The sequence below is a fragment of the Phacochoerus africanus genome, chromosome 9 (genome assembly GCF_016906955.1).
Source record: "Phacochoerus africanus isolate WHEZ1 chromosome 9, ROS_Pafr_v1, whole genome shotgun sequence".
Classification (NCBI taxonomy): Eukaryota; Metazoa; Chordata; class Mammalia; order Artiodactyla; family Suidae; genus Phacochoerus; species Phacochoerus africanus.
Genome location: NC_062552.1, coordinates 23,720,055 through 23,745,825, shown reverse-complemented (window position 1 = coordinate 23,745,825; position 25,771 = coordinate 23,720,055). Strand labels below are relative to the sequence as shown.

Here is a 25,771-nt window from a genome sequence, read left to right as displayed (position 1 = left end):
TGAGAAACATCCCAGAGTCACACAGAAAGTGGCAGAGGAGAGGATTCCAGCCTATGTAGAGCCAAACACGGGCTTGAAAGCCAAACTCATAACCAGCCCCAGGTGATGCTCTGGTCTCCAGCTGGTACAGACATTGGGCTGGAGAGCTGGAGGAAGGACTTTTGGCTCTGCTTTCAGAAACTCAGGGGCACTAAGTCTGAGCACCCAGCCTTGGAGTCCCCACTCCTCTCACTTGGGCTTGAGAGCTGTATCAGTGAAGGTGCAGTATGGTAGGAGAGGGGAGTACATAATTGACACTGCAGCCAAGCAGGGCCACAGGACTTTAGAAGGCTTCCAGAAATGCCCAAGTAGAGCCCATTCATTCAATATGCATTTATTGAATGAGTCTGTGCAGGGAAGACAGGTGATGTCTCCACCCTCATGGGGCTGACCTTGGTGGGGTACCAGTGGTGAGTGGGAAGTACAAACGCATTGACAAAGAAATGAACAAGATGCTTTCAAAGGACTAATGTACAAAGAAAGTGAAAGAGAATGATGCTTTATGGAGAACTGAGTTAGGCTGGATGGTAGAGGAAGGCCTTTCTGAGATGCCAGTGGAGCAGGGACAAGACCGACAAGAAGGGGGCAGTCATGGGAGGGGGGCTAGACCGCAGGGGATGAAGAACAGGGGCTTTGTGGCAAGAGCGAAGGCTGAGAGTTAAGTAGGGCACTCCTGTGTACAACCCCCAACTATCCTTGTGCCCGCCCCTCCTCGCCCCAGCTCACGGCAACATGCGAGGCCAGGGATCAAACCGGCATCCTCATGGATACTAGTCAGGTTCATAACAGGCTGAACCACAGTGGGAACTCCCATCAGATAATTTTAAACAGGGGAAAAGACCTGTGTCTGGAAGTACAAAATGGCCTGAGAGTGGGGATGTACCTCCTAGGGGCAGGGAGAAGACAAATTAGTTGCATGAAGTCATTTAAGGAGTCTTTTAAACATTTCTTCCAAAACACCAACTGCAGGGGCAGGTAGCTGGAGGGCCTAGGATGTGGTGAACATAGAGACTGCTTCGCTGGTCCAGGGAGACTGGAGAATTTTCCTGCGGCGATGCCTGGGACACAGCAACGACTGCACAGAGCAATGGCCTCGGGCAAGAGGCCTGTGACACTTGGCATACTCAGGTTCCCGGATCTTAGGTGGTGAGGATGCACAGGAGCCTCTAGGAAGCTCCCCCCCGTCGCCGTCCCCCCACCCCCCGCCCCAGGATCTTGTCTGCTTTTCGGCTTTGTGGTTTCTAGATCCAGCACCACGGAAGGAAACAACTCAGACCCCTGAGCTCATGGAACCTCAGTTTTTTCTGTCGAATAGGGACAAAAATGCCTTCCTGGTTTAAAGATATTTCATGTAAAGCGCCGTATTCATCGCAGGCACTTCGGAAACGGTAGTTAATTTTCTCAAATAGCCCCCTCAGACTATCTGTTTGCTTAACATCCTACCTGGTCCAGGAAGCAAATTTAGGCCATGCTGGGGGCAGAAAATCCTATTTAATGTTGAGCGCCTGGCAAGCGCCACTTCGCAGTCAAGCAGCCTCTGACCCTGGTCCAGACCCAGGCGGGAATCGGGAGGAGGGTAGGGATTCTGGCATCACAGAGTCCTACAAAGGAGTCTCATTAGGCCTCAAACCTGGACTTCCTTCCGCCCTGTGGCGCAGGAGTGCGCACCACGAGCCAATCTCCAGGCTGCAGCAGCCGCGAAGCCTCGGCTTGGCACGCTTTCAGTTTCCTTTTCTCTGCCCCAGCGGCGGCCGGGGGATTCGCCCAGTGACTCGTGACGTTAACAGGACTAAAGCTCCTATTGGGAGGCGGCGTTCGGCAGGGGCCAATCCGGGCGCTGGTCCGGGGGAAATCTCGGTGGAGGGCTCCGAAGAGCCGGGAGATTACCGGGCCGGGACTCGCGGTTACGCTGGGTGCCGGCAGAGCAGCCCGACCCGGAACTGACCGCCGCGGGGAAGAAGCGACCCTGGCCCAGGATTCGTAGCCGGGAGCTGCGGGCTGGTGAGTAGCGCAGACCTGGTGAGAAATGCGGCAAAGCAGCCGTCACACCCCGGGGTCCAGGCGACCGAACGTGGCAGCGCGAACGGAACGAGGCCGGGCCGAGCGGGGCAGGCTCGGGAGAAGGGTGAAGTTCGCTGCGTCTTCCCTCCCGGCTTAATCCTCCTGCTTGCTTGGGCCTCCATTCGCTCCTTCCTCGTGGGTTCTTCCTCGCTTTCCGTGTCAAACTCAGGCACCAATCCATTCTTGTCTCCACAGCCAGAAGTAAGCGGGGCCCAGATGACAGTCTCACTGCTTGGAGCCGAGTAGACGGCCAGTCTGGCTCCAGGACCAAAGTCACGGTTTTTTGGTTTTGATCAGAATAAACCGGTTTAACCACGTACACTTGAAGTTGTGCATTCACCCGATTAGCACAGCAGCATTTTCCCTGCTGCTTTTCACCCTATATGGCCTTAGAAAAGTATGAAAATTTATTTTTGTGGACCAAATGCGGGCCAAGACTTACAAAGTCCCAGTACATTCTCGATTTTGACACCACGACAATTTGTATGCGCTTCGAGAGAGTGTCATTCCGTCATGCATACAACAAATACCAGTGTCAGGGACTGTGCCTGCGCTAAAAATTGTAATCCCCCCACCTCAAGTTTAAAATAGACTTAACAGAATTCCCCGTTATGGCTGAGTAGGTTGAGAATCCTACTGGTATCCATGAGGATGCGGGTTCCATCCCTGGCCTCATTCAGTGGGTTAAGGATCCAGTGTAGGTTGCAGACAGGGCTCGAATATGGTGTTGCTGTGGCTGTGGTGTAGGCCGGCAGCTGCAGCTCGGATTGGACCCCTAGCCTGAAAGCTTCCATGTGCCGGAGGTGCCACCCTGAAAAGCAAAAATAAATAGATGTACTTTTTTACTGTTTCTCAAATTCCCCTTTTTAAAAAATAGATTATTTTTAAGAACATTTTTAGATTTACAGAAAAATGGTGATAGTAGAGTTCCCATATACCCTAAACCCTTTCCCCATTCATTTATTAACATCGTGCTTAAATAGGGAACATTTGTTACAGTTAGTGAACCTCTGTTGACCCATTAAGTTTGGCCAACATACGTAACATATTCAGATTTCCTTAGTTTTTACCTGAGTACTTTTTCTGTTTCATGATCCCACCCTGGTTACCATATTCCCGTTAAATCTCTTTACATTTACCTTGGCTGTGGCAGTTTCTCAGACTTTGTTTTTGAGATCAGGAAAGTTTTGAGGAACACCTGCTCCGTATATTATAGGATGCCCCTCTGTTGGATTCTGTTGTTTGTCCCCTAAGACGGGTTTGTGGGTTACTGGGAGAAAGACCACAGAGGTAGATTGCTGTTTTCATCACTTCACATCCAGGGAACAAGCTTTATGATTTGACGTTGGTCTTGATCATCTGGCTGAGACAGTGTTTGCCAGGCTTCTCCAGGGTGAAGTTACCCTATCCCCCGCCCCCCGCCCCAATACTGTATCTCTGCAGAGCAGACAAACTATGTGCAGCCCACACCTAAGGAGTGGGGAGTATGTTCCTCCCTCTTTAAGGGCAGCTCCATACTATACTATTTGGAATTCTTCTGCATGGGAGAAGTCATTTATTCTTATCAGTATGAACTTGGGGATATTTATTTTATACTTTGGGTTATAATCTGATACTACTTCATTCTGTTGCCGCTTTAGCCACGGGGAGTGCTAAGTTAGTTCCTGTGCTCCTTTCTAGCGTGTATTTTTATAGAGCTGTTTGCTTTTGAACAATTTCAGTTACATGACCTCACTTGAACTTCAGACAGCCAGGCAAACCTGACAAGATCTTGTTCTTCTTACCTTTTTAAGTGGAAAGGAAACCGAGGCCCAGGAGCAGTAGGTGACATCTAAAATGTCACTTCCTGCAAAGGAAGTGATAGGCTGGATACAAACTGGGAAGTCACTGTGACCTGCAGAAGAGAGCCCATTATCTTAATTGAGGCTTCATGGGGTGACTTCAGACTTAAGACCCTTCCTCCCACCCCACCCTCCACCCCACTCCCACCCCCAACCCACCTCCTAGGGTCAGAATAGAAAAGACATGGAGAATGGGAAGAAATTGGTTTTGGAAAACAAAGCCTTAGTTTGGCTGGCATCCAGGGCGAATTAAAACTTACCACCTTTGCAGAAATGCAGTGACCTTTCTCCCAAAGCTGTGTGTGGAGGGAGGTGATCTGGGTAGTATTTGTGGCCAAGACTGTCTAATCTAAGGGGAGCCCTTGGTGCCTCCTGCTGAAGTGAGATTGTAGAGGGGGGAGGGGAGTGTGGTTGGGGAGAATGAAGAAGATATGGGGCTCTGGACTCATGGGGTAACATTCAGCCTCACAAACATTTACAGACTTTGTGCCCAGCACTGGAGATATGAGGCGAACGCGATAACCCCTACACTGTGCAAACGCCTAATGCTGGAGATATGAAAAGTTCAGTGAGCCGTGACCCTTGGGTTCACGTTCTTGTTGGGAGAAGGATGGGTAAAGCTGTCAGTTAAGAAGTGGGGTGGTCGTGCTGTAATGGAAACGCAGGGTCTGCAGGAGCTTCCCGACAGAGGCATTCCTTCAGCGCAGAGGTGAACTGGGCACAGGAAGGACCTCGCAGAGAAGGGGGCATGTCTGATTCCAGCTTTCAAGGATGAGCTGGGACTGAGAAACTCATGTACAAGAACAAGGGGAGGGGAGTGGGGGGGGGAGGCAGTGAAAAAGGGGCTGTCATTCTGCTTCAGTGTATCCAGCATTAGGCTGAAACAGGATTCAGGGCTGGACGAGTAAGTGGGGGCCAGATTATAGGGGCCTGTGTGCCCTGCCATGCAGTTTTAAGCTCGGGAGTTTTGAAGCAGGAGAATGACAGATGAGTCCCATGTGGTAGATGACCCTGTCAGCACTTTGTACAAGATAGGCTGCATTTCACCACGTCTAAGAGGTCATCAATTATTTTATGATTATATTGGAAGAAACATTCTGCTAGTTAAATTATGGCATGCCCATTGATCACATTTCAGAGATGCAAACACGTAATGACAAATTTGATGTAAAGCGGTAACTCCCTAGCTGGTGGCTTAGGGCGCTCCTTCCTCAGGGGAATGAATGGTTAGATTCTTTCCCTCTCACTAACACATAGATGTTGATTTCACTAACTCTGTTTATGATCGCGAAGAAACTGTGTTTGGTAAACTGGCCTTTCCTGTCTGGTAGCCAATTATCAAAAAAAAAAAAAAAAAAAGGCACGATAAAACTGGGATGCCTGATCCAGAGATTTCATGGCTGTTGATCACAGCAGCAACTTTAGATTGCCCAGTAAACATGCTGGTGCACTTTGCCGGAACTTTATTTCAATCCGTCCTGTGAATAGCCTATATATTACCTCCCACCCCCGGTACTTCATGATGGTATTGAAACACAGAGAGGTCAAGAATCTAGCCCTGGGCTGCACAGCAGAATAGCTGAGGCTGGGTGATAATCTTGAGTTTTCATCCTAACCCAGCACTTGTCACTTTGGGCTTTGGTTAGAATGACAGTTAGGGTGGAAGAAGATTCTGCTTGTTTCCTCACTGACAATGTCTGGGTGCTGTGGGGAGGGACTGTGGTGGCTGAAAGCAGGTTGGAGTCTGTGGTCCTTGCAGGTTGTGTTCTACCTGCAGGGCCCAGAGGGAAGACCGAACTGCACCTTGGTGTCTTTGCCACAAGACTGTCTGGATAAAAAGGCTGATTTTCCTTACTAGCTCTTTGTATATTTCAGCCTAGTAACCTTCAATAACTTCCTCTAATGTTTCTTGCAGGACTTTGGGGCAGGGGTTTCAGACAAGCTGACTGGGCAGAAAGGGCATTTGTTGGTTCTTGGGACAGAAAGTTCAAGGATAGGCTAGCTTCCAGCACAGCTTGCTGCAGGTGTCATAAAATGCCTTGAGGACCTAGTTTCTTTCCCTTCATCCCTGGATTGGCTACATTCTCAAACAGGCTAACCCTCTGGCTAGCAGCTCCAGCAGCTCCAAATCGCATGACCTCACTTCTTGCAAGTTCTCTAGAAAAAGTTCTCAGGCATCTTTCTTCCCCTGTGTCCCAACTAGGTCTCCTTGTGACTGGCTGCACCTGAGTCATGTTCTCATCCCTGATGCGGGGCAGGGGGAGCTGAGAGAGTTCCACCCCCAGCACATTGTCCTTGGGAAGCAACTGGGTAAAGCTGGCAAAGGAAGGAAGAATGGAAGCTGGGTGGAGCCCTCCCAGCTCCTCAAAAGATAAACATTTACAACACTTACCAGTTGGAGCAGGAAGCACCGTATCTCATCTGCTGTTGTAGGATTGATTGCCTGGCCTGTTAGTGGGACTCTCTCATGCTGTTTCTTTTTATTATTTTTTAAAAGAGTTAAACACACACACATGCAAAATGAGATTCTATTTCCTATTCACCAGATTGGCAGGGTTTTTTTTTAGAATGTAAAACATCTATTATATAATTGTTTTCAACTGAGGTATAATGACATACTAGTTTCAGATATACAATATAATGGTTTGATATTTGTATATATTGCAAAATGATCACAATAGTCCTGTTACTCTCTGTCACCATACGTAGTTATAAAAATTGTTCTTCTTGTGTTGAAAGCTTTCATGACCTACTCTCCTAGCTGCTTGCAAATATGCAATACAGTATCATTAACTACAGTCACAATGGCAGGAATTGTAAAAGATGACAGTATCGGGTGTTGGTGAGGTCGTGGAGCAACGTGGGTGCTCAGAGCCTGCTGGTGGGGACATACATTGGTACAGCCGCTTGGGAAACAGTCAAGTTGAGGATGCGTCCTGCTCATGTACTAGGGTACGCGAGCAGAGGTGTTCACGGAGCAGTGTTTGTAATTATAATTGTCCCAAACTGGAAACAACTCAGGAGACCATCAGAAGTAAGCTACATCAGAAGTAGAATTTTAGGGAGTTCCCATTGTGGCTCAGTGGTAACCAACTCGACTAGTATCCATGAAGACGCAGGTTCCATCCCTGGCCCCTCTCAGTGGGTTAAGGATCTGGTGTTGCTGTGAGCTGCAGTGTAGGTCGCAGACATGGCTCGGATCTGGTGTGGCTGTGGCTGTGGCCTAGGCTGGCAGCTACAGCTCTGATTCGACCCCTAGCCTGGGAACTTCCATATGCAGCCCTAAAAAAAAAAAAAAAAAAAAAAAGGTAGAATTCTATAGTCATAAAGCAATGAAAATGAACAAAATCAACTCACAGTCATATGAACGAACCTCACAGACATGCTGCTAATAGCCCCTCCCACCTCCCAAATTGCAGTATGATTGCATTCATTTGAAATGCTCAAAATCAGGAAAATGAAACTATTTTGTTCACGGATGCATACCTAACATAAAACTAAAGAAGGGGAAGGAGCCAATATCACTCTAGTACTTTGCCGTCTTGCTTGAGGGGAAAGGCTAGTGGCTGAGATTTCTTGGACTCATTGGAGCAGACACTTGGTAAGCATTTTGCAGGTGTCAGATGCTTTGTGCTTGTGCTTTATTCACTTCCTTAGACAGTTTTTATTGTTTCTTCTGTATGGGGCACTGTGCTGGATTCTGGGGATAAGGTGGACACAGCCTCTATCCAAACATGGTGGGAAGAGCTGATGTTCCATAAGCTGAAATTACAAGTCAGGACTCACGATTGTAGAGATGTATCCCACGCTTGGTAGGGGTGTTGGGGGCTGTATAAGGAGCGAGTTTATGGACTCAGTCTGGAAGGTCAGGAAAGATTTGCCCGAGGATTCGGCTCTCAGCCGAGACGTCAAGCTGGAAAAGTTTACTAAGCGGGAAAGAAACAGTGTTCTGTGCAGAGGGCACAGAATTTTCAGAGGACTCAGGCAGGGAAGAACATGGCACTTTTTGAAGCTTGGAGAGGGTTTTGGTTTGGCTGTGGACTTGAATTTGAGGTGGGGAGTAGCAGGAAATGAGCCTGGAGACAAGGGCTGGGCCTAGATTATCTGGGGCCTCACAGAGCATGGGTAGTTTTGGAAACAGTTTGACTTGATCTAGGCAAGTTGAGGATGCGTCCTGCTCCTAAAAGGGCTTTGTTTGGAGATGCATGCGTGGACTTGAGAAGCAGCCTGGAGGCCAGGGTGCAAATCAGGCCCCTCCACTGACCTCTCTGGAGCACAGGAATTCACCAGATGGAGGAGGTTAATCAACAGGAGCATACTTGCATTTTAACACGTGGTGGGGTGTGTGTGAGGGGCTAAAGGAAGGCCATGATGGCTGGAACACTAAGCGGGGAGAGAAGAGGTTTAAGCAGACCAGGAACTCCTTGAGGGCTGTATAGTCCCTCCAGTTAGCTCTGATTTCAGCTTCCAAAGATCACTTGATTACATCACTCGATGTAAGCCCTGGGAGGGCAGGGACTTTCCAGTTTTGTTCCATGCTGTATCCTCAGGGCCTGGCACATAGTAGACAGCCAGCAAGAAGTATCTATTAGCTCTTAAATGAATTTTGACATCCTGCTACTTAAAAGCCTTGGCGGCACTTTAAAACCTGTCCCATCTACCTCCCAGGAACCTCCATGTCCCACTCTGGCCCCAGTGGTCTGATGCTTACCTGTGGGGGAAAAGCAATTCACTGTCCACTGAATCAGTGTCCCCCGAGACTGCCTGGTACCCAGCCCACAGCCACAGCCCGGGGCATCTGGGCCTTTGGTGCTGTCAGGGCATGGCCACTCCTCTGTATCCAGGTCCAGATCACTTGCTTTTCGCCCTGAGTTCTGTCCTCTCCGGGCTTGTTAGAGGTGTCTCATGGAAGTTTGCTTCTAGGAGAATTTGCTTATTTCAGATTAAGAAATGAGCCTTAATCTGGAGCCCCAAGAGCTCTTAAATGGGGTCCCCACAGGGCACAGAGCCCTAGCTACGTGCTTTGGGATTCCAAGGAAAAAGGGCTTTGTTTGGAGATGCACGCGTGGACTTGAGAAGCAGCCTGGAGGCCGGGGTGCAAATCAGGCCCCTCCACTGACCTCTCTGGGCCGCGGAGTCCACTTCTGGGATTTGGTGTCTTCTGGGGTCCCTTTCTGTGGCATGTAGGAGGCCAAGGCAGCAGGAGGCAGGGAGGAAGACATGGGGCATCAGAAGCCACGGAAAGTAGCAGGAAGGTTTAGTCTCCACTAGGGCGGAGGTGGCAACTGTTCTGAAGCAGGGGCTAGAGTTGGATCCTTTCTCCCTGGACCAGGGCCGGGGCAGGGATGAGTGAGGCGTGTAATGTCTGTCCCTTCCAAGGCGTGGGCAGTGCTTCCCTCAGCTAGTTTTTGCAGCTCCCAGTGGTTCTCACAGCCAAGACTTGTGCATGGCATCCTCGTCCTGAAATGTGTCCCATTCGTGCGTCTATGTGGTGCCACCTTGGCCAGTCTCTTGACATAAGCAGAGTAGGTGTTTATGAGATCCAAGGTGTTGTAGGGACAGGTGGATTGTGGGGCAGAGGAACTCAGAAGGGTCAGGAGTGTCTCCAGGTCTGCCTGGCTCTGTGGAATCACAACCAGGTTCCAGCTTATTGAAAGGACAGAAAACCTGTCCACCCCAGAGCAGGGCTGTGTGGCCTCTGGTACAAGGTAGGTAATTCATGAAGTGTCTTCCTCAGATTTCAGAGTTCTCATTTGGGCGAAGGGAGTAGAGGTGGATTATTCTAGCTCTGGCTTTCTGTGGTTTCTGTGCACCTGAGAGCCAGGAGTGGAGAAGAGAATGCTAGTTTTACCCCCTGTTGTGGAAACCTGTTGAGCTCATCAGGATACGCCGAAGGCACAGATGACAGAAAGAGCAGGATCACGGGGAACGTGGTAAGTCGGGAGGGCTTTTGGGTGAGAGGGTCAGGTTTGTGTCGGCTTGAAAGTGCTGGGTGTGGGGTGAGTTGGTCAGGTTTGCCCGTGCCTGGCCTAAGGCAAGGGCGCTTTTGTTGGGTGTCAGCAGTAACCCTGCCCTTTCACTTTTGTCAGCGCTCTTCAGCTTCCAATGCCCTTCCATTGAGATGACCTCATCCGAGCTTCCTGACAAAGGAGCTGGTATTACACCCCGTTTTACCGCTGGCCTGGGTAGAGAAGAGAGCGTCATGGGTTGGGCCGAGGTATCAGCACCACGCTGCTTCCTAGCCACATGCTCTTGGGCAAATCGCTTCCCTCCCTGAGCCTCAGTTTTCTCAGAAGAGTGTCCTAAGCATTAAATACCATAAGAGTGTCAGTGGCAGCTAGGGTGGGTCCTACATAAATGCGGTCACCAAGAAGGTGTCAGTCACCTGGCTGTTGGGTTTGACCCCATCTTGAACCTGGAGTCCACCCACAGATTTACGCCTCGGTCTTATGTATAATCAGCAGTGCCATAGTTAGTCATCTTCAGTATTTGAAATATGTGCAAGATGGAGCCTGTGTCACCGAGCAGTGGGGTTGAACATAGAAACGTACTCTGTTTTGTTTGTTAGTTTCAGCAGACTCTCAAACAAATGCATATGCAATTAGCATTGCCTTCCATTCCTCGGAATCCATTCATTTATTCAGCAAGTGTCAAGCACCATCGTCTCCCTATTGGTGATTTTCAACATCTTCAGTAGGTACAGACCCTTGTACAGATTCTTTTGAGAAAGATGGAAAACTCTAGCCCCCTCCTCAGAAAATTTCTCTTTTTTTTTTATTTTGTTTTGTTAAACCATTTGAAAGGAAGTCGTAGTTATGCAGTCCTAAATACTATGGCATGCATGCCTAAAAATATGGACATTCTTGTACATAACTTCAATAAATACTATTTAGAAATCAATAATAATTTCTTAATATGATCCAATACCCAGTCTTTTGTCAAATTTCCTCCAAGGGTCCCCAAACAGTTTTTTTTTTTTTTTCCTTCTTAGGGTCGCACCTGCAGCATATGAACGTTCCTGGGCTAAGGGTCCGATCAGAGGAGCTGCACCTGCCGGCCTAAACTACAGCCACAGCAACACAGGATCCAAGCCACACCTTCGACCCACCCTGCAGCTTGCAGCAATGCTGGACCTTTAACCCACTGAGCAAGGGGAGGGATTGAACCCCCTTTCTCATGTATACTAGTTGGGTTCTTAACCCACTGAACTACAACAGGAACTCCCCCAGTTTTTATAGCTTTTTAAAAAAAGTGAGTGCAGTCAGAGTATTTGCATTTGGTTATTGTTTCTCTTTAGTCTTTTATTTTTATTTTTTAGCCACGCTTGTGCCATGCAGTTCCCTGGCCAGGGATCAAAACTGTGCCACAGAGGTGACCCAAGCCACAGCAGTGACAACGCCAGATCTTTAACTGCTAGGCCACCAGGGAACTCCTGCTTTAGTCTTAAATCAAGAACAGTCCTGTTTTGGAGTTCCCATTGTGGTGCAGTGGAAACACATCAGACTAGGAACCATGAAGTTGTGGTTTGATCCCTGGTCTCACTCAGTGGGTAAAGGACCTGGCATTGCTGTGAACTGTGGTGTAGGTAGCAGACATGGCTCGGATCTGGTGTTGCTGTGGCTCTGGCGTAGGCCGGCAGCTGTAGCTCTGATTAGACCCCTAGCCTGGGAACCTCCATATGCCGCACATGCAGCCCTAAAAGGACAAAAGACAAAAAAAAAAAAAAGAACAGTCCTGTTTTATTTTTCATGACATTGACTTTTTAGAAGACCAGGCCATTTGTCTTGTGGAATACCTTGTATTCTGGATTTATCTGTTTGTTTCCTGATGATGTGATTTAGCTCATTCCTGTATCCCTCGTATTTTCCATAAACTGGAAGTTAGGAAGAAAGGCTTGTCACATCAGACATTTTGGGCAGGACTGCCTCAAAGGTGATGTTGTGCGATTCATGTGGCGCCACAATGGGAAACACAGGCTGGTTTGTCCCTCTGTTCGGGCTGCTGGATTTGGGCACTGGCTAAGCCATCACCAGATTGCTCCCTTATCAAGGGCACATTAGGAAGTAACTGCTGGTGGTACTTTGGCACCGTGGGACCATCCTGTCCCCTAATGTCATGGTTTTGGCATCCGTTGATGATCCTTGTCTTATTATAATGGGGGCTGCAAGATGGTGTTTTTCTAATTCTGTTATCCCTCCTACACTTACTCACCAGTGCTCTTCTGAAACCCTTAGACAGGTTTGTTCCTCTACTACGTATGTGACCATTTTGCTATAGTTTGGGGGTTTAAAGACCCATGAAGGCCCAGCATAGACCCCAGGGGTTAAGAACACCTGCTCCAAGTGATGAGGCGCCTGCTCGTGTGAATGGGGAGCTGTAGCTGAGCTCTCCCGAGCCCTTTTTTTTTCATCCAGTCATTAAATTCCCAGCCCCAAAGGTAGCATGTGCCATCCACCTACAGCAACAAAAGAGACAAATACCCTCAGCTTTTGAACTTCCAAGCCCCTCAGCAGAGTGAGTTGGTGCAGGGCTCCAATGCCCGTGGGCATCACCAGCACCGTGGCCAACCTGTCCCAACCCTGTGCCACCCTCAGGGTGCTGGGTCAGGCTCACTTCCTCAACACTCAGACCAGGGAGTTGGACCAGGCATGCCCTAGGATTTTTTACTCGCCTTATTAACATTCGAAAAACTCTTATTACCTTCATTTACCAATTAAATTCCTTAATTCTTTCATTTGAACTTTGTACCTACAGTCTCTTCCACACACGTTACTTCTCTTAAATCACTCATTTCTAAATCCATTGGCGGTTCTGGTTGGAATTGTCGGCAGTAAAATCCCTTACGTTTGCACAGTACTTTCATTTTATAAAGTGCTTTTTATATGGCTCAGATCCTCAAGAAGCAGACTTTGTATTCCTGTGTGGTGTGTTCTCTTGGGGGCGTTATTTCTGGCTCACTCATGTGGCTGCAGGGAAAGAACTCAAAGGCCACTGAACCCTGTTGTAATGGACTTTCACGTACAAAATCAGTAATTGTATTGATTTGCCGGTGGTTCCAAAGGTTTCATTGCAGCCTCACGGTTGCCTGTGTGTCCTGTTTGCCGACTGTCTACCTAGTGACTGCTCCCGTTGCCTTCCCCGGGTCCTCCGTGGGTCCCTCCATGGGTTCCTCCGTGGGTCCAGGGCAGAGCCAGGTTCCCCGCCCCGCCCCACAGGGCTCTTGTTGGCATTAACTCTGGAGCGCGTGTCTCACTGTGGTGATTCCTCTTCACTTCCTCTTTTGCTGCCACTTTAAATCTCTGCTCTTGCTCTCCCTGTGCTTTGACTACTTACTGGATTTGGGAACCAAGGATTCCAGGTTCTCTCCTCCATTCCCCTCTGTGCCGCGCTTATGCTTAGTATTTTCAACATAATTCGTTTACTCAACCCGCTTAGAAACCCTTGAAGGTACGTATCACTCTCCCCATTTTATGGATGGGTGACCTGAGGCTCCGAGGACTTAAATGAGTTCTGTCTTGTCAGGGCAGGAGGCAGCTAGGTGTGCTGAGGCTCCCTAACCTCAGGCAGGAAGCGCGCCCAGGCTGCCAGGGTAAACAGTTCTAAAGTCCTCTATGTGCTCAGCTTCTCTGCTCCCTCTGAGGGCCAAGCCCTCATCAACCCTGCACAGTCACCAGCCTGAGGGTGCCTCTCATGTTGGTCTCAGTCGCCCTTGTAAGCAGTAGAGCAGTCAGGCCAGCGGCACTGGGGGGTCACAGCTGAGAAGGAGTCCCGTGTGGCCAGCCTGGGCTCTGCCTGCAGGCTGAGTCTAGGTAGAGACCAGCTTGCTAGGGGAAGAGACTAAGCTAAAACCTCAGCAAAGACCAAGAGAATGTATAAAAGAGGACACCAGAACTCCGACTCTAGATGCTTCTTGTGTCTTGGTAAAGAACCTCAATACGCTTAGTCCTTGAGGCCTGAAATCTTGAGGGCAAGCAGAGGAGCCTCTTGACTCTGTCAGGGCTCCCATGCGGTTGCGCAGTCCATGCACTGCACAAGTGGGGCAGCACCATGCACGTAGGAGACCTTGTAGATTTGTATACTGTGACAGTTTTCCAGCAGGTGGTTATCTCGTGTCTTGTTCCACCGTAATTGGTACCTTAGAGCCATTTGCAAACAGGTGGAAGGAGAGGGTCTTGAGTTAGGGGTGCTTTCCCAGCAGCACAGCATGGGCCGGTGGCGGCCCTGCTCTCCCTTCCACCAAGCTCCCCTCTCTGGGCCTCAGGTTCTTCATCCATTAAATGAGGGGGTTGGTCTTGAGGATCCATAGGTCCTTTTGCTCTGGCCCTCTGTGAGCCTTGTAGAAGCTGCTAGGTGTCTGTAGATTGACTGATCACTGAGGCCGGCAGCCTTGTGCAAGGCTGCCACATTCTTCCCCCCTCTGCTGTGCGTCCTCTTGACTCCGTGTCTGGTCTCCAAGGAGGAGAAGTCCCCGACAGTGAACAGGGACCCCTCTGAGCTCAGGACACCATGGCCACGTCAGCGCCACTGCGGAGCCTGGAAGAGGAGGTGACCTGCTCCATCTGCCTTGATTACCTGCGGGACCCGGTGACCATTGACTGCGGTCACGTCTTCTGCCGCAGCTGTACCACCGACATCCACCCCGTCTCGGGGGGCCGCCCCGTCTGCCCCCTGTGCAAGAAACCTTTTACAAAGGAGAATATCAGGCCTGTGTGGCAGCTGGCCAGCCTGGTGGAGAACATCGAGCGGCTGAAGGTGGACACGGGCCGGCAGCCGGGGGAGGTGGCCCGGGAGCAGCAGGACACGAGGCTGTGCGAGCGACACCAGGAGAAACTGCACTACTACTGCGAGGACGATGGCAAGCTGCTGTGCGTCATGTGCCGCGAGTCCCGGGAGCACAGGCCCCACACGGCCGTCCTGGTGGAGAAGGCCGCCCAGCCCCACAGGGTAAGCCCCACTCACCCACTCACCCCCGCGGGGGGATGCTCCGCTTGGCACCCAGCCGGAGGCGAGGCCCGGCTCTGACCCCTTGGAAGGCTCCTCGCTGGCTGAGGACTCGGCCCGAGTCCTCCCTCCTTCCCTGGCCCAGAGCGTCCACCTTTCCCCACTGCTTGTCTTTCTGCAGGAGAAAATCCTGAACCACCTGAGTACCCTAAGGAGAGACAGAGACAAAATTCAGGGCTTTCAGGCCAAGGGAGAAGCTGATATCCTGGCTGAGCTGGTAAGTGAGGCTGTTGAGGGAGAGCCCCAAGCAGGCGCTTGGCCAAGCGGAGCAGGAGCTCCTGAGCTGGTGGAGACCCAGCTGGGGGGCACCAAGCGCCCCGGGAGAGGGAGCCCCGACTGGACTGGCAGCTGGGAAACCCAGGTTTTGGCCCAAGCCCTGCCAGGCTGGGCTCTTTGGCTTTGGCCTGCTCCCTCCTTCGGCAAGTGAGTGGACTGCCCAGATGTCACCTAAGGCCCTTCTCCTTCTGCGACTCACCTCAGCTGCAGGGCCATGTCTGCCCACAGAGCTAGAGGGTAGGACACTGAGGAAGGCCTGGCTTCGTTCCTCCTTTCAAAGAGAGGGAGAAAGACATGGTTCCTGAGAGTGAAGGGGAGCCAGAGGGGTTGGAAGGAGGGGGCTGGCTCCAGGGTAGGAACTGGCAGGGGTGGGCTAGGCAGGCCCAGCCAGCTCTGAGGGCGCTGTGTCTAGTGAGCCTGCGCCCCTGCTGCTTGGTCATTAGGAACGGAGGCAGCATGCGGGTGCTGAATAGAGGGGATCAGGAGGGTAAGAACTGATAAGAGCACTGCAGTTTTTTGGGGGAAAGCCTGTTGGGGAAGTGGGCATTGGAGGGTGGAAGGATATTGGGCCCAGTCCTGGCAGTGAGCAGTTAGGCCCTGGGAGACGGCCAAGCCCTAGGAGGGCCTCCAGGCCCTCAGTGTGTGAGGACACCGACCAGCTCCCAGCCTGGACTCGGCAGGGAGCTCCAGAGTCAAGAAAGGACACGGTCTCTGAGTATAGATATTGTACAGGGAACAGGATATAGTCCAACATGGCAGAGATATTTTATACACAATGGAAATGGGTGCTGAAGAGAGGATCGGTCAGGCTTGGGTGAAGTTAATCAAGGAAACCTTCCCGGAAGAGGTGACACACAGCACTTGGCATCAAGGAGGGAAAACTGCGTTGGCTCACAGAGTTCCTCAGAGGACCCCAGAGCATCCCGGTTTATAAATAATGGCAGGAAAAGTCAGGGTTCTAGTCCCATGGTGCCTGAGGGAACTGACTGACCGAGCGTATCTTCTTTACAGAAAGGAGGTTGTGGCAGGAGGGCTTTAAAGCCCCTTCCAGCCCTAATGGGGGTATAGCTCAGGGCAAAGAGCTGGCCTGTGCACCCCTAACACCAGATCCTGTAGGGATCTTCCACCCCGGAGCGGAGGCATCACCCCCTTCTTCCCCCTTCCCACCCCTGCAGAAGAAGCTCCAGGACCAGAGGCAGCGCATCCTGGCTGCGTTTGAACAGGGCCACCAGTTCCTGTGGGAGCGGGAGCAGCACCTGCTGGACCAGCTGGCGAAGCTGGAGCAGGAGGTCACAGAGGGCAGGGAGAAGTACAAGACCAGGGGCGTCGGGGAGCTTGCCCGGCTGGCGCAGGTCATCTCTGAGCTGGAGGGCAAGGCGCAGCAGCCGGCTGCAGAGCTCATGCAGGTGAGAGACCGCCCTGGGGCAGGGAGCCGTGAGACCAGGAGGCAGGTCTTGGTCCTGCCACTCACTTTCGGGACCTTGGAGAGTCACTTCCTCGCGGGGCCTCAGTTTTCTCATCTGGAGCATGGAGATGATAATCCTTGTCCCCACCACTTACTGCAAGGGTTGCATGAGCACACAGTGAGATAACGGGCATGCATCACTCCAAAAAGTACAATTTCTACAGGAAAGTATTTAAAATACTGAAAAGTGGAGGTCCCACTGTGGCTCAGGGGCTTAAGCACCTGACATAGTGTCCATGAGGATGTGGGTTCAATCCCTGGCCTCGCTCAGTGGGTTAAGGATTCAGTATTGTCTTGAGCTGCGGTGTAGGTCACAGATATGGCTCCAATTCAACCCCTAGCCCAGGAACTTTCATATGCCGCAGGTACAGCCCTAAATAAGAAAAAGAAAAAATGTATTGAGAAGTGGTGTAGAAACGGAAGGGAATGCTGTTCGTATCTTCTTTTCTGTCCTCTACCTTCATCTCTGCCATCACGAGCCTGTCTTTTAACAAGTCCCTGGCAGACACTGGTCCAGGGGAAGCGTTTTTTGGTTCTGGAGGTGAAGAAGCCTCTGGGGGCGGGGCTGGCTGAGGAACAGCTCAACAGCAGCTTCTCTCAAGGACCTAGAGGGTCAGGAGGAACTGGGCAGCTGGTAACCGAGCTTTTCCCTGGGAGAATAAGGAGGAGAGCAGACAGGGTGCCTCTGGAGGGACATGGGCTGGAGGACGGGTTGCCAAGTTGAAATGACGCCACAGGTCCTTCCTCTCGGAGCCTCCCAGAGGAGTCGTGCTGCCTTGGACAGGGCTCAGCAGCCCTGGGAGGGGGACATGCTCCATCTTTCCGCTCCCCGCCGGCCAGGAGGAAAACTGAGCGATGAACTTCTCCACCTGCATGGTTGCAGGGGGCTGGGCCTGACTGTCAGCCACAGTGCAGCCCCGGATCTCCTCCAGGGAAGTGCTGTCCCTGGCCAGTGGCAGGGCAAGTCGATAGCAGGACACCGGGGAGAGATGGCGAGTCCCCCAGGTACATGCGCCACACAGGTAGCCTCTGCCTGCCTCTCCATCGTGTGGATTCCGACCCATCCTTCGACTGGCAGGGACAGAGAACTCTGGTCTGGCTCCTGCTGCAGAAGTTCCCTGAGGCTTGGAAGGTGAAAGGGTTTGTCCTGGCCTGTGGGGCAAATCAGGAGTCAGAGCTCCAGCCCGGGTGTCCTGACTCCCTGGCCTCCTGGCTCTGGCTCATCGTTTCTCTCACTTTGTCCAGAATGGCTCTCTGGCTCCCTCCTTTCCTCCCAATGTTGTTCTGTTCCCTTGAATTTCTCTCTCAGACTCTGACTGGGTCACTTGCTGCCTCCTCCCGCCACCCCCTCCTTCCCCTTCAGGGATGTGAACCCTTTTCCCACCCCCACACCCTCCCCCCCCACCCTATGACTCTGCACTTGTTGATGGAACAGAGGGGGACACAGCTGGGGTGCTGTGGGGCCAGGATCCAGTTGTGTCTGCCCAGAGGGGAGCCTCGCCCCAGTCCACCCAGAAGAGCTCTGTGGGCCAGCAGAGGCCCGGCCTTCAGTGCCCCCGAGACCACTCAGACTGGAGGCGTGCCCGGGGCTGTGAGGGAGAGGAAGTGGGTATCTGCTTAGAGCCAGTACAGGAAATGGTGCTGCTGCTGGGTTTTGCCTCTGTTTTGGGTTTGCTTCTGCTGCAAGGGAACTGGGCAGCTAACTCCTGAATTGTGAAGATTTTCCCAGAGATGGAGTTCCCATCGTGGAACAAACCCAACTAGTATCCATGAGGATGTGGGTTCGATCCCTGGCCTTGCTCAGTGGCTTAAGAATCCGGTGTTGCTGTGAGCTGTGGTGTAGGTCGCAGACACTGCTTGGATCTGGCGTTGCTGTGGCTGTGGTGTAGGCCGGCAGCTATAGCTCCGATTCGGCCCCTAGCCTGGGAATTTATTTATGCTGAGGCTGTGGACCTAAAAAGCAAAAAAAAAAAAAAAAAAAATTCCCAGAGATTATTTGACCGCCAGTGAACAGTAAAAACGAGGCCCTGGTAAGATAGGGGCCCTAATCCAAAAGTCTGGTAGAGAAATACAGGCGAGAGGGAGGAGCAGCAGGACAAGAGAAAAACAGAGGCCTTTTGACAAAGATGATAGAAAAGGAAAGATTTCTGGACCAGGAACATCAGGAAGATGTTAGCGGGAACTAGGGGATAGGAGAGCCCCTCTGGATCCCCCGGGGTTCAGCCTCACGCAGGCCTTGCAGGGTCGGGTGGCAGGTCACACCTCTGCCTATTCAGTGTCGGTCATTCACACCGTGGAAGAACCTTCGAGAGTGCCTCTCAGTTCATACCCGGCCTTGCTGTGATTCCTGCCCCAGCCACTCTGCTCTGACTGCCTCTCCCCACAGCCCCAGAGTCTCAGGGGTGCGAGGCCCTCTGGGAGCCTTGGGCAGGTTGCTTCTCTCTCCTGTGTGTGTGGCTGCAGGTCGCCTGGGACTCCCCGGGCTCCCCTTCTGCGCCTTTAGGAGAAGGGTTCCTGCACTGGTGCTCCAGGTCCCTCCCTCTCTGGGCGGCTCACAGCCGTCAACCCTCTCATTCATTCCCTCTCTGTTCTAGCAACTCCTGCATCATGTGATATGCCCTCTCGGCTTCCTAGCCACCCCCGCCCACTGCCCATTTGTTCGCGCTTTTATGTCACCTGTCTCGACAGAGTTGTTCGCATACACCGTCCCAAGATTTGACACTGTGTCCTCTGAAGCTGGCCTGGACGTACTTGTTTTGAGGGACAGATTAGACGGATTTGCCAGCAACTCACGACCAGTCTCTGGGCAGTTGCTTCATGTTGGGGGTGGGGATGGCCTCCCCCTGAGCAGAGCCCCGCCTTCTTCCTGAGACTTGCTGACACATCGCCACAATTTGATGATTCCATTTGTTTCCCCAATCTCACTCTCTCAAAGGGGCCACACCACCCCTACCCTCTTCACCCAGTACCCGCCCCCCACTACCTTCTTCTTCCTACAGCACTCATCCCTTAATGGCATAATATAATGCATTTGTTATGTTGACTGTTTACTCTCTGCTCCCCTTGCTAAGGATTTGTGTCTTTTTCTCGTTTTTCACTGCCCTTATTCCAGGCTTCTAGAGTATGCCTGACACACGGGAAGCAATTAATATTTGTGGGATGAGTGAGAGGAAGGCAGAAATTAATATAGACTCTTATGGAGGCTTAGACTCACAAAAGGGAGCTATCGAGCATCTCCCAAAAACCTGCTCCCTGTGCCTCCTTGTCCTGTCACCCGGATCCCACCATCCTCCCTGCTGCTCAAACCATGGGCTGTCCTTGACTGTCCTTCATCAGAATGCCCAGCCGAGTCTGTCTCAAACACACCGGAGTGTGCTGCTTGCTTCCTTGACTTCCCTGTACTGCTCCGGTCAAGGCCATCATTGTCTCAAGCCTCCAGACTGCCGCCTCCCCCGCCCCGTGTTGGCATTGCCTCCTTTAGTCTATTACCTAGGATTTGGGCTTGCTTCTGTATCAAACAAGTTCTTTCTCTCCCAGTAACAGCAGCTGGGACCTGAGGGGTCTAGAGCCGGCAGGGCAGCTGTCCGTGAGGTCATCCAGAGAGCCAGTTACTTCCACCTGGTTGTTTCCCTAACCCCAGGGGATGTTGTCCCCAACTGTGTCATCACGGTTGAGCTCCCCACCACTGTATCCAGGACTGAGCCAAGGGAAAAGAGGAAGTAGAAAGCAGTTTCTTTTTTCAGAGGATGTGACCTCATAGTCATTCCTTCCTTTCATGTTACATTGGCTGGAGCTTAGTCACAGGACCAGACCTGGTTACAAGAGAATCTGGGAAATGTAGTCTTTTGCTGGGTGGCCCTCTGCCCAGCTGTTACTCCACAGGTTCTGCCATTAAAAGGAAGAAAGGGGGAGTTCCCATCGTGGCGCTGCAGAAGCGAATCTGACTAGCATCCATGAGGACGCAGGTTCCATCCCTGGCCTCACTCAGTGGGTTAAGGATCTGGCATTGCTCTGAGCTGTGGTGTAGGTCGCCGACTTGGCTCAGATCCCAGGTTGCTGTTGTGGCTGTGGCATAGGCCAGTGGCTGCAGCTCCAATTCGATCCCTAGCCTGGGAACTTCCATATGCCGTGGATGTGGCCCTAAAAAGACCCCCAAAAATGGAAGAAAGGGAGGAGTTCCCACTGTGGCGCAACAGATCAGTGATGTTTGTGGAGCACTGGGACACAGGTTCGGTCCACAGCCTGGCACAGTAGGTTAAGGATGCAGCCTTGCAGTTGCAGCTTTGGCTTGGAACTGATCTCTGGCCCGGGAATTCCATATGCCATAGGGTGGCCAAAAAAGGAAGAAGGGGAAAATGGATCCTGGGGGATACTTTGCCGTCTCAGCCACACATAAAACAGATCACACATATCATTCCCCAACTTTGAAACCCTTTGGTGGCTTTCTCCCAAACATGGGACAGAATTTGACCTCCGAGCTATGCCCACCCAGCCCTGCATGATTTGGCCCCTGCCTGCTTTTCCACCTTGCCTTCCTCCCATTCTTCACCCAGCCAGCGGCTTGTCCTTTAAATCTCGGTGCAAGTGTCATTCTCTCAGAGAAGTTGGCCCTGTCGTCATCCCCTGCCTCTCCCACCCCCCTTTTGCTCTGTCATGATTATTTTATTTTGTTTTCTTGCTTTATCCATTGCTGTCACTAGAATGTCAGCATCATAAGGAAAAACTGCATTTGTTTTCCTCATCGCCGCGTCCCCTTCCCTGATAGTGTTGGTGCATATGAATGAAGTCTCGGATTCCCATTGATGCTTGTGCTTTCTCCCCTTCCAGGATACCAGAGACTTCTTAACCAGGTAAAAGAACTTGCTTTCAATGGTGCACTTCGTTCTCCTGTCCCTCTGTCTCCTCCCCTGTTTCTTGACTACAGTCCATCTGAATTAATGGCGTGTGACGTGGGGCCAGAGGTATCCGCATCCCCAGGTTCATGACCTTCCCTCCTGGGAAGCAAGAGCACATCCTTGACAACTGGAGACCTGCTCTCCACCGGAGTCCGTTCTTTGCGTGACCCCAGCTCCTGGGCCCACTATTCTTGCCTGAGCCGGGACAGGGTGGTGTGAGAACATACCTTGGTAGACAAAAGCGCTCTGGATGTTGAGTCTGCTGGTCCTAAGTCCTGGTCGGCCTTGGGCAGTTCAGAGTGTCTCCGAGTCTCTGTTTTCCTTTCTGTTAATTGTTATGATCATAGCTTTCTGGAAGCTCCTGTTGTGGCTCACTGGTAACGAACCTGACTAGTATCCATGAGGATGCGGGTTCAATCCCTGGTCTCACTCAGTGGGTTAAGGATCCAGCGTTGCTGTGAGCTGCAGTATAGGTCACAGTCGCAGCTTAGATCTGGTGGTGCTGTAGCTGTGGCGTAGGCTGGTGGCTACAGCTCCACTTCGACCCCTAGCCTGGGAACCTCCATATGCTGCAGGTGTGGCCCTAAAAAGAAAAAAAAGAAAAAAAGTCATACCTTTTCCTCCCTGTTCATAATTGTCATAATTGTTGTGAGAATTGAAAGAAATGTAAAAAGCACCAACAGGTTATATCTATGTGGCATCTTCTCAGATATCCACGGAAGAAGTTCTGGATTGGGAAACCCATTGCTCGGGTGGTTAAAAAGAGGACAGGAGAATTCTCAGATAAACTCCTGTCTCTGCAGCGAGGCCTGCGAGAATTCCAAGGTAGGGGTTGGGAGGGCGCTGGCCAGGGGGGGCGGGAGATGGGGTGCCGCTTCAGGAAGAGGGACCTGCCTCCTTACTGTCTGATTCCCTGACCTCACTTCTCTGAGGTCCCCTAGCTGTTTTTTCTTGGGTTCGTGGGGATGGATCCTTGTCACGAAATGAATACCGTCTGAATAAGAAACGGGTTCAGAAATTTGCTGGGCTTGGGGGTCATTTCTGTCCTTCCTTTCTCCGCAGGGAAGCTGCTGAGAGACTTAGAATATAAGACAGGTGAGTATCCGAAGGGTGTCCCCAGACTTGCCTCACGGAAGCGATGCTCCCCCCACCGAGGCTTGCTGCCCCCAGGAAGCCTGTCCTCTTTTTTTTTTTTTTGTCTTTTTGCCATTTCTTGGGCCACTCCGGAGCAGCATATGGAGGTTCCCAGGCTAGGGGTCTAATTGGAGCTGTAGCCGCCAGCCTACACCAGAGCCACAGCAACACAGGATCCGATCTGCATCTGCGACCTACACCACAGCTCATGGCAATGCCGGATCCTTAACCCACTGAGCAAGGCCAGGGATCGAACCGCAACCTCATGGTTCCTAGTCAGATTCGTTAACCACTGAGCCACGACGGGAACTCCGAAGCCTGTCCTCTTTGACACAATTTCCCTGCTGCGCCTCTGAGGCCCACCTTGGACTTTCTGACCAGTCTGCTCTCTCTGGTCTGCAGTAGCGGCCTCCTTTTGATAGTCTGACCCTTCCCACCCCGTTTTTGGTTATTTTGTCCCCAGAGGTCGTTTTTTTTTTTTTCTTTTTTGGCTGCCCAGCAGCATATGGAGTTCGGGGGCCAGGGATCAGGTCCCAGCTGCAATTGTGAACTCAGCCACAGCTGCCACAGCGCCGGATCCTTAACCCACTGTGCGGGGCCAGGGATCAAACCTGCGTCCCAGCGCTCCCAAGACCTCCAGCCCTTTTCCCTGGGACTGAATTCCCTCTCTGCCCCATCCCGTGGCTCCTGTATTGAAGCAGAGGCTGCCCTGCCCCAGGCCCCGCAGCCGTGCTCCCTCTGCCTCTGCCGCCGGGCAGGCACCTTGTACCCCTGAGAGGCCGGTTCACTCTGACGCAGGTGTGGAGTGCACCCCTTGGACCATGCAGTGTGGGAGCCCTGCTGTGGGCACCGCAGAGACGGGGGTCCCCTCCCGGCTCACTGGTGACACCCATCCTTACTTCCCTGTCCCCACAGTGAGCGTCACCCTCGATCCCCAGTCGGCCAGCGGGTACCTGCAGCTGTCGGAGGACTGGAAGTGCGTGACCTACAGCGGCCTGTACCAGAGCTCTTACCTGCACCCCCAGCAATTTGAATGTGAGCCGGGGGTGCTGGGCAGTAAGGGCTTCACGTGGGGCAAGGTCTACTGGGAGGTGGAGGTGGAGCGGGAGGGCTGGTCCGAGGATGAAGAGGAGGGGGACGAGGAGGAAGAGGGGGAAGAGGAGGAGGAGGAAGAGGAGGCCGGCTACGGGGCCGGATTCGGCTACGGGGACGGATACGACGACTGGGGAACGGATGAGGACGAGGAATCGCTGGGGGATGAAGAGGAAGAGGAGGAGGAGGAGGAGGAGGAAGTTCTGGAAAGCTGCATGGTGGGGGTGGCCAGAGACTCGGTGAAGAGGAAGGGGGACCTCTCCCTGCGGCCGGAGGACGGCGTGTGGGCGCTGCGCCTCTCCTCCTCCGGCATCTGGGCCAACACCAGACCCGAGGCCGAGCTCTTCCCGGCACAGCGGCCCCGGAGGGTGGGCATCGCCCTGGATTACGAAGGGGGCACCGTGACTTTCACCAACGCAGAGTCGCAAGAACTCATCTATACCTTCAAGGCCACCTTCACCCGGCGCCTGCTCCCCTTCCTGTGGCTCAGGTGGCCGGGAACACGCCTCCTGCTGAGACCCTGAGCCCCGACTCTGCTCCCGGCCCCACCCCCACCGATGCCTCAGGTCTCTGGGCTCTGACGGGGGAGGAGAGGCCAACGGAGCACCTCGAGCAGGCGAGGGGAGGAACCCCCAGTCGGCCGCCACTCCCTCCTTGTGGCTGTGGCCCCCTTGGGACCTCACCCAGTGCTATTCCCTCTGTCCAGCCCTCTTCTCCCGCCTCCGGAGGTTCCTGTGCGGACTTCCAACCCTGAAGTCCATGAGGGCTCCTCCCTCCTGCCCACTGCCTTCAACCCAGCCTCAGCCTCTCCTTGGCGAGCAGAGGCAAGGCAGCATTTTCTTGCCCCCCTGTTCTTGGGAAAGACCAAACTGGTCTTTGGTCTTGGTACACCCAAGGCCATTTTTCTGTCCTCCAATCCCATGACTTCCCCTTTGCCCAAATCTGCTTCTTTACCTGCCTTCCCTGGCCCTTTAAACACACCTGCTGCCGCCCTGACTCAGAGTTAAAGGCACATGGAAATGTTGGACATGAACTGAGTGGCAGTCCACTGAGACTTCCCAGGCCGTTTAAGGTGCCTGGGGCTAGTGAAAAGCATCTGCTCAGAAGGTCCAGAGAGGAGTCCCTGCTTCTCTGGGACCCAAGCTGAGCATGTGAGGTTTCTAGCACGAGGAGGTGGGACTCCCTGAAGCCACCTGTGGTTTAAGAGGAAGGATCTGGATACATGTGGCATTAGGGTAGTTGTGATCAGTGATCAATAAATTATCTCTCTGTGCTGGTCCTCCTGAGGAAAGTTTTTAAAAGAATCCAGAATATTCGATAGTTGATTAGTTTATATAAAAAAGCACCAGGGTGAATATCCAGTCAGGCAAGACCGCCCCTGCCTTGCTAGCCCTGATCAGGGTACCAGCAGGGTATTAAGCTTCCGCACTGGCCCCACTCAACGCCCAGGTTCCATTTTCCCGGGAGAGGGGCTGGGGAGGGCAAGACAGGGCTGTGCCGGCTGAAGAGAGGAAGGCAGCCAGCAACCCCAACAACCCACCAGGTCTTCCCATCAAGAGGGATCAAAGTGTTGGTCACTGTCCATGGGCCCAACCCAAGTCCCAGAGTCTGTCCAGGCTCCCTTCGTGTGCACAGTTTAACGCAACCTCCTGCTCCAGGCAGTTACCTTGCAGCCTAGCAGTTACCCATTCCGGGCGCTCTGCCAATGCCCGCCCCGCCCCCGCTCTGGGAGACTGTTCCCAGCCCCTGCGGATCTCAGTGGTCTCTTGGCCACTGCATTGTCTGAACTTGCACTCTTTGTACACATCACATGCTGCCTGAGTCCCATGTACATCTGACTTCTGCCTCTCGTTTTGTAAGTTCTTTGAGGGCGGATAACCATATCTTGTACTTCTCTTGTATTCTCCATGGCACCTGATGCAGTGCTGGGCACAGAGTAGGTGCTCAATAAAAACTTGTTGAATGAA

General features: G+C 52.3%; 2 protein-coding genes across 2 annotated transcripts in view; one reads left to right on the top strand and one right to left on the bottom strand.

Moving 5' to 3' along the window:
• LOC125135090 (tripartite motif-containing protein 26-like) overlaps nucleotides 1-1,906 on the bottom strand; it is a 25,064-nt gene extending 23,158 nt beyond the window's left edge. Inside the window, exon 1 of the mRNA XM_047794770.1 lies at nucleotides 1,483-1,906. The gene's annotated coding sequence lies outside the window, so the exon portion shown is untranslated. The remainder of the gene's footprint in view (nucleotides 1-1,482) is intronic.
• LOC125135089 (tripartite motif-containing protein 26) lies at nucleotides 1,902-25,771 on the top strand. The gene is made up of 8 exons (XM_047794769.1): nucleotides 1,902-2,040; nucleotides 14,398-14,885; nucleotides 15,064-15,159; nucleotides 16,394-16,624; nucleotides 21,511-21,533; nucleotides 22,288-22,403; nucleotides 22,641-22,673; nucleotides 23,628-25,771. The coding sequence occupies exons 2-8, from the start codon at nucleotides 14,448-14,450 to the stop codon at nucleotides 24,326-24,328; spliced, it is 1,638 nt and encodes a 545-aa protein (XP_047650725.1). The 5' UTR covers nucleotides 1,902-2,040; nucleotides 14,398-14,447; the 3' UTR covers nucleotides 24,329-25,771.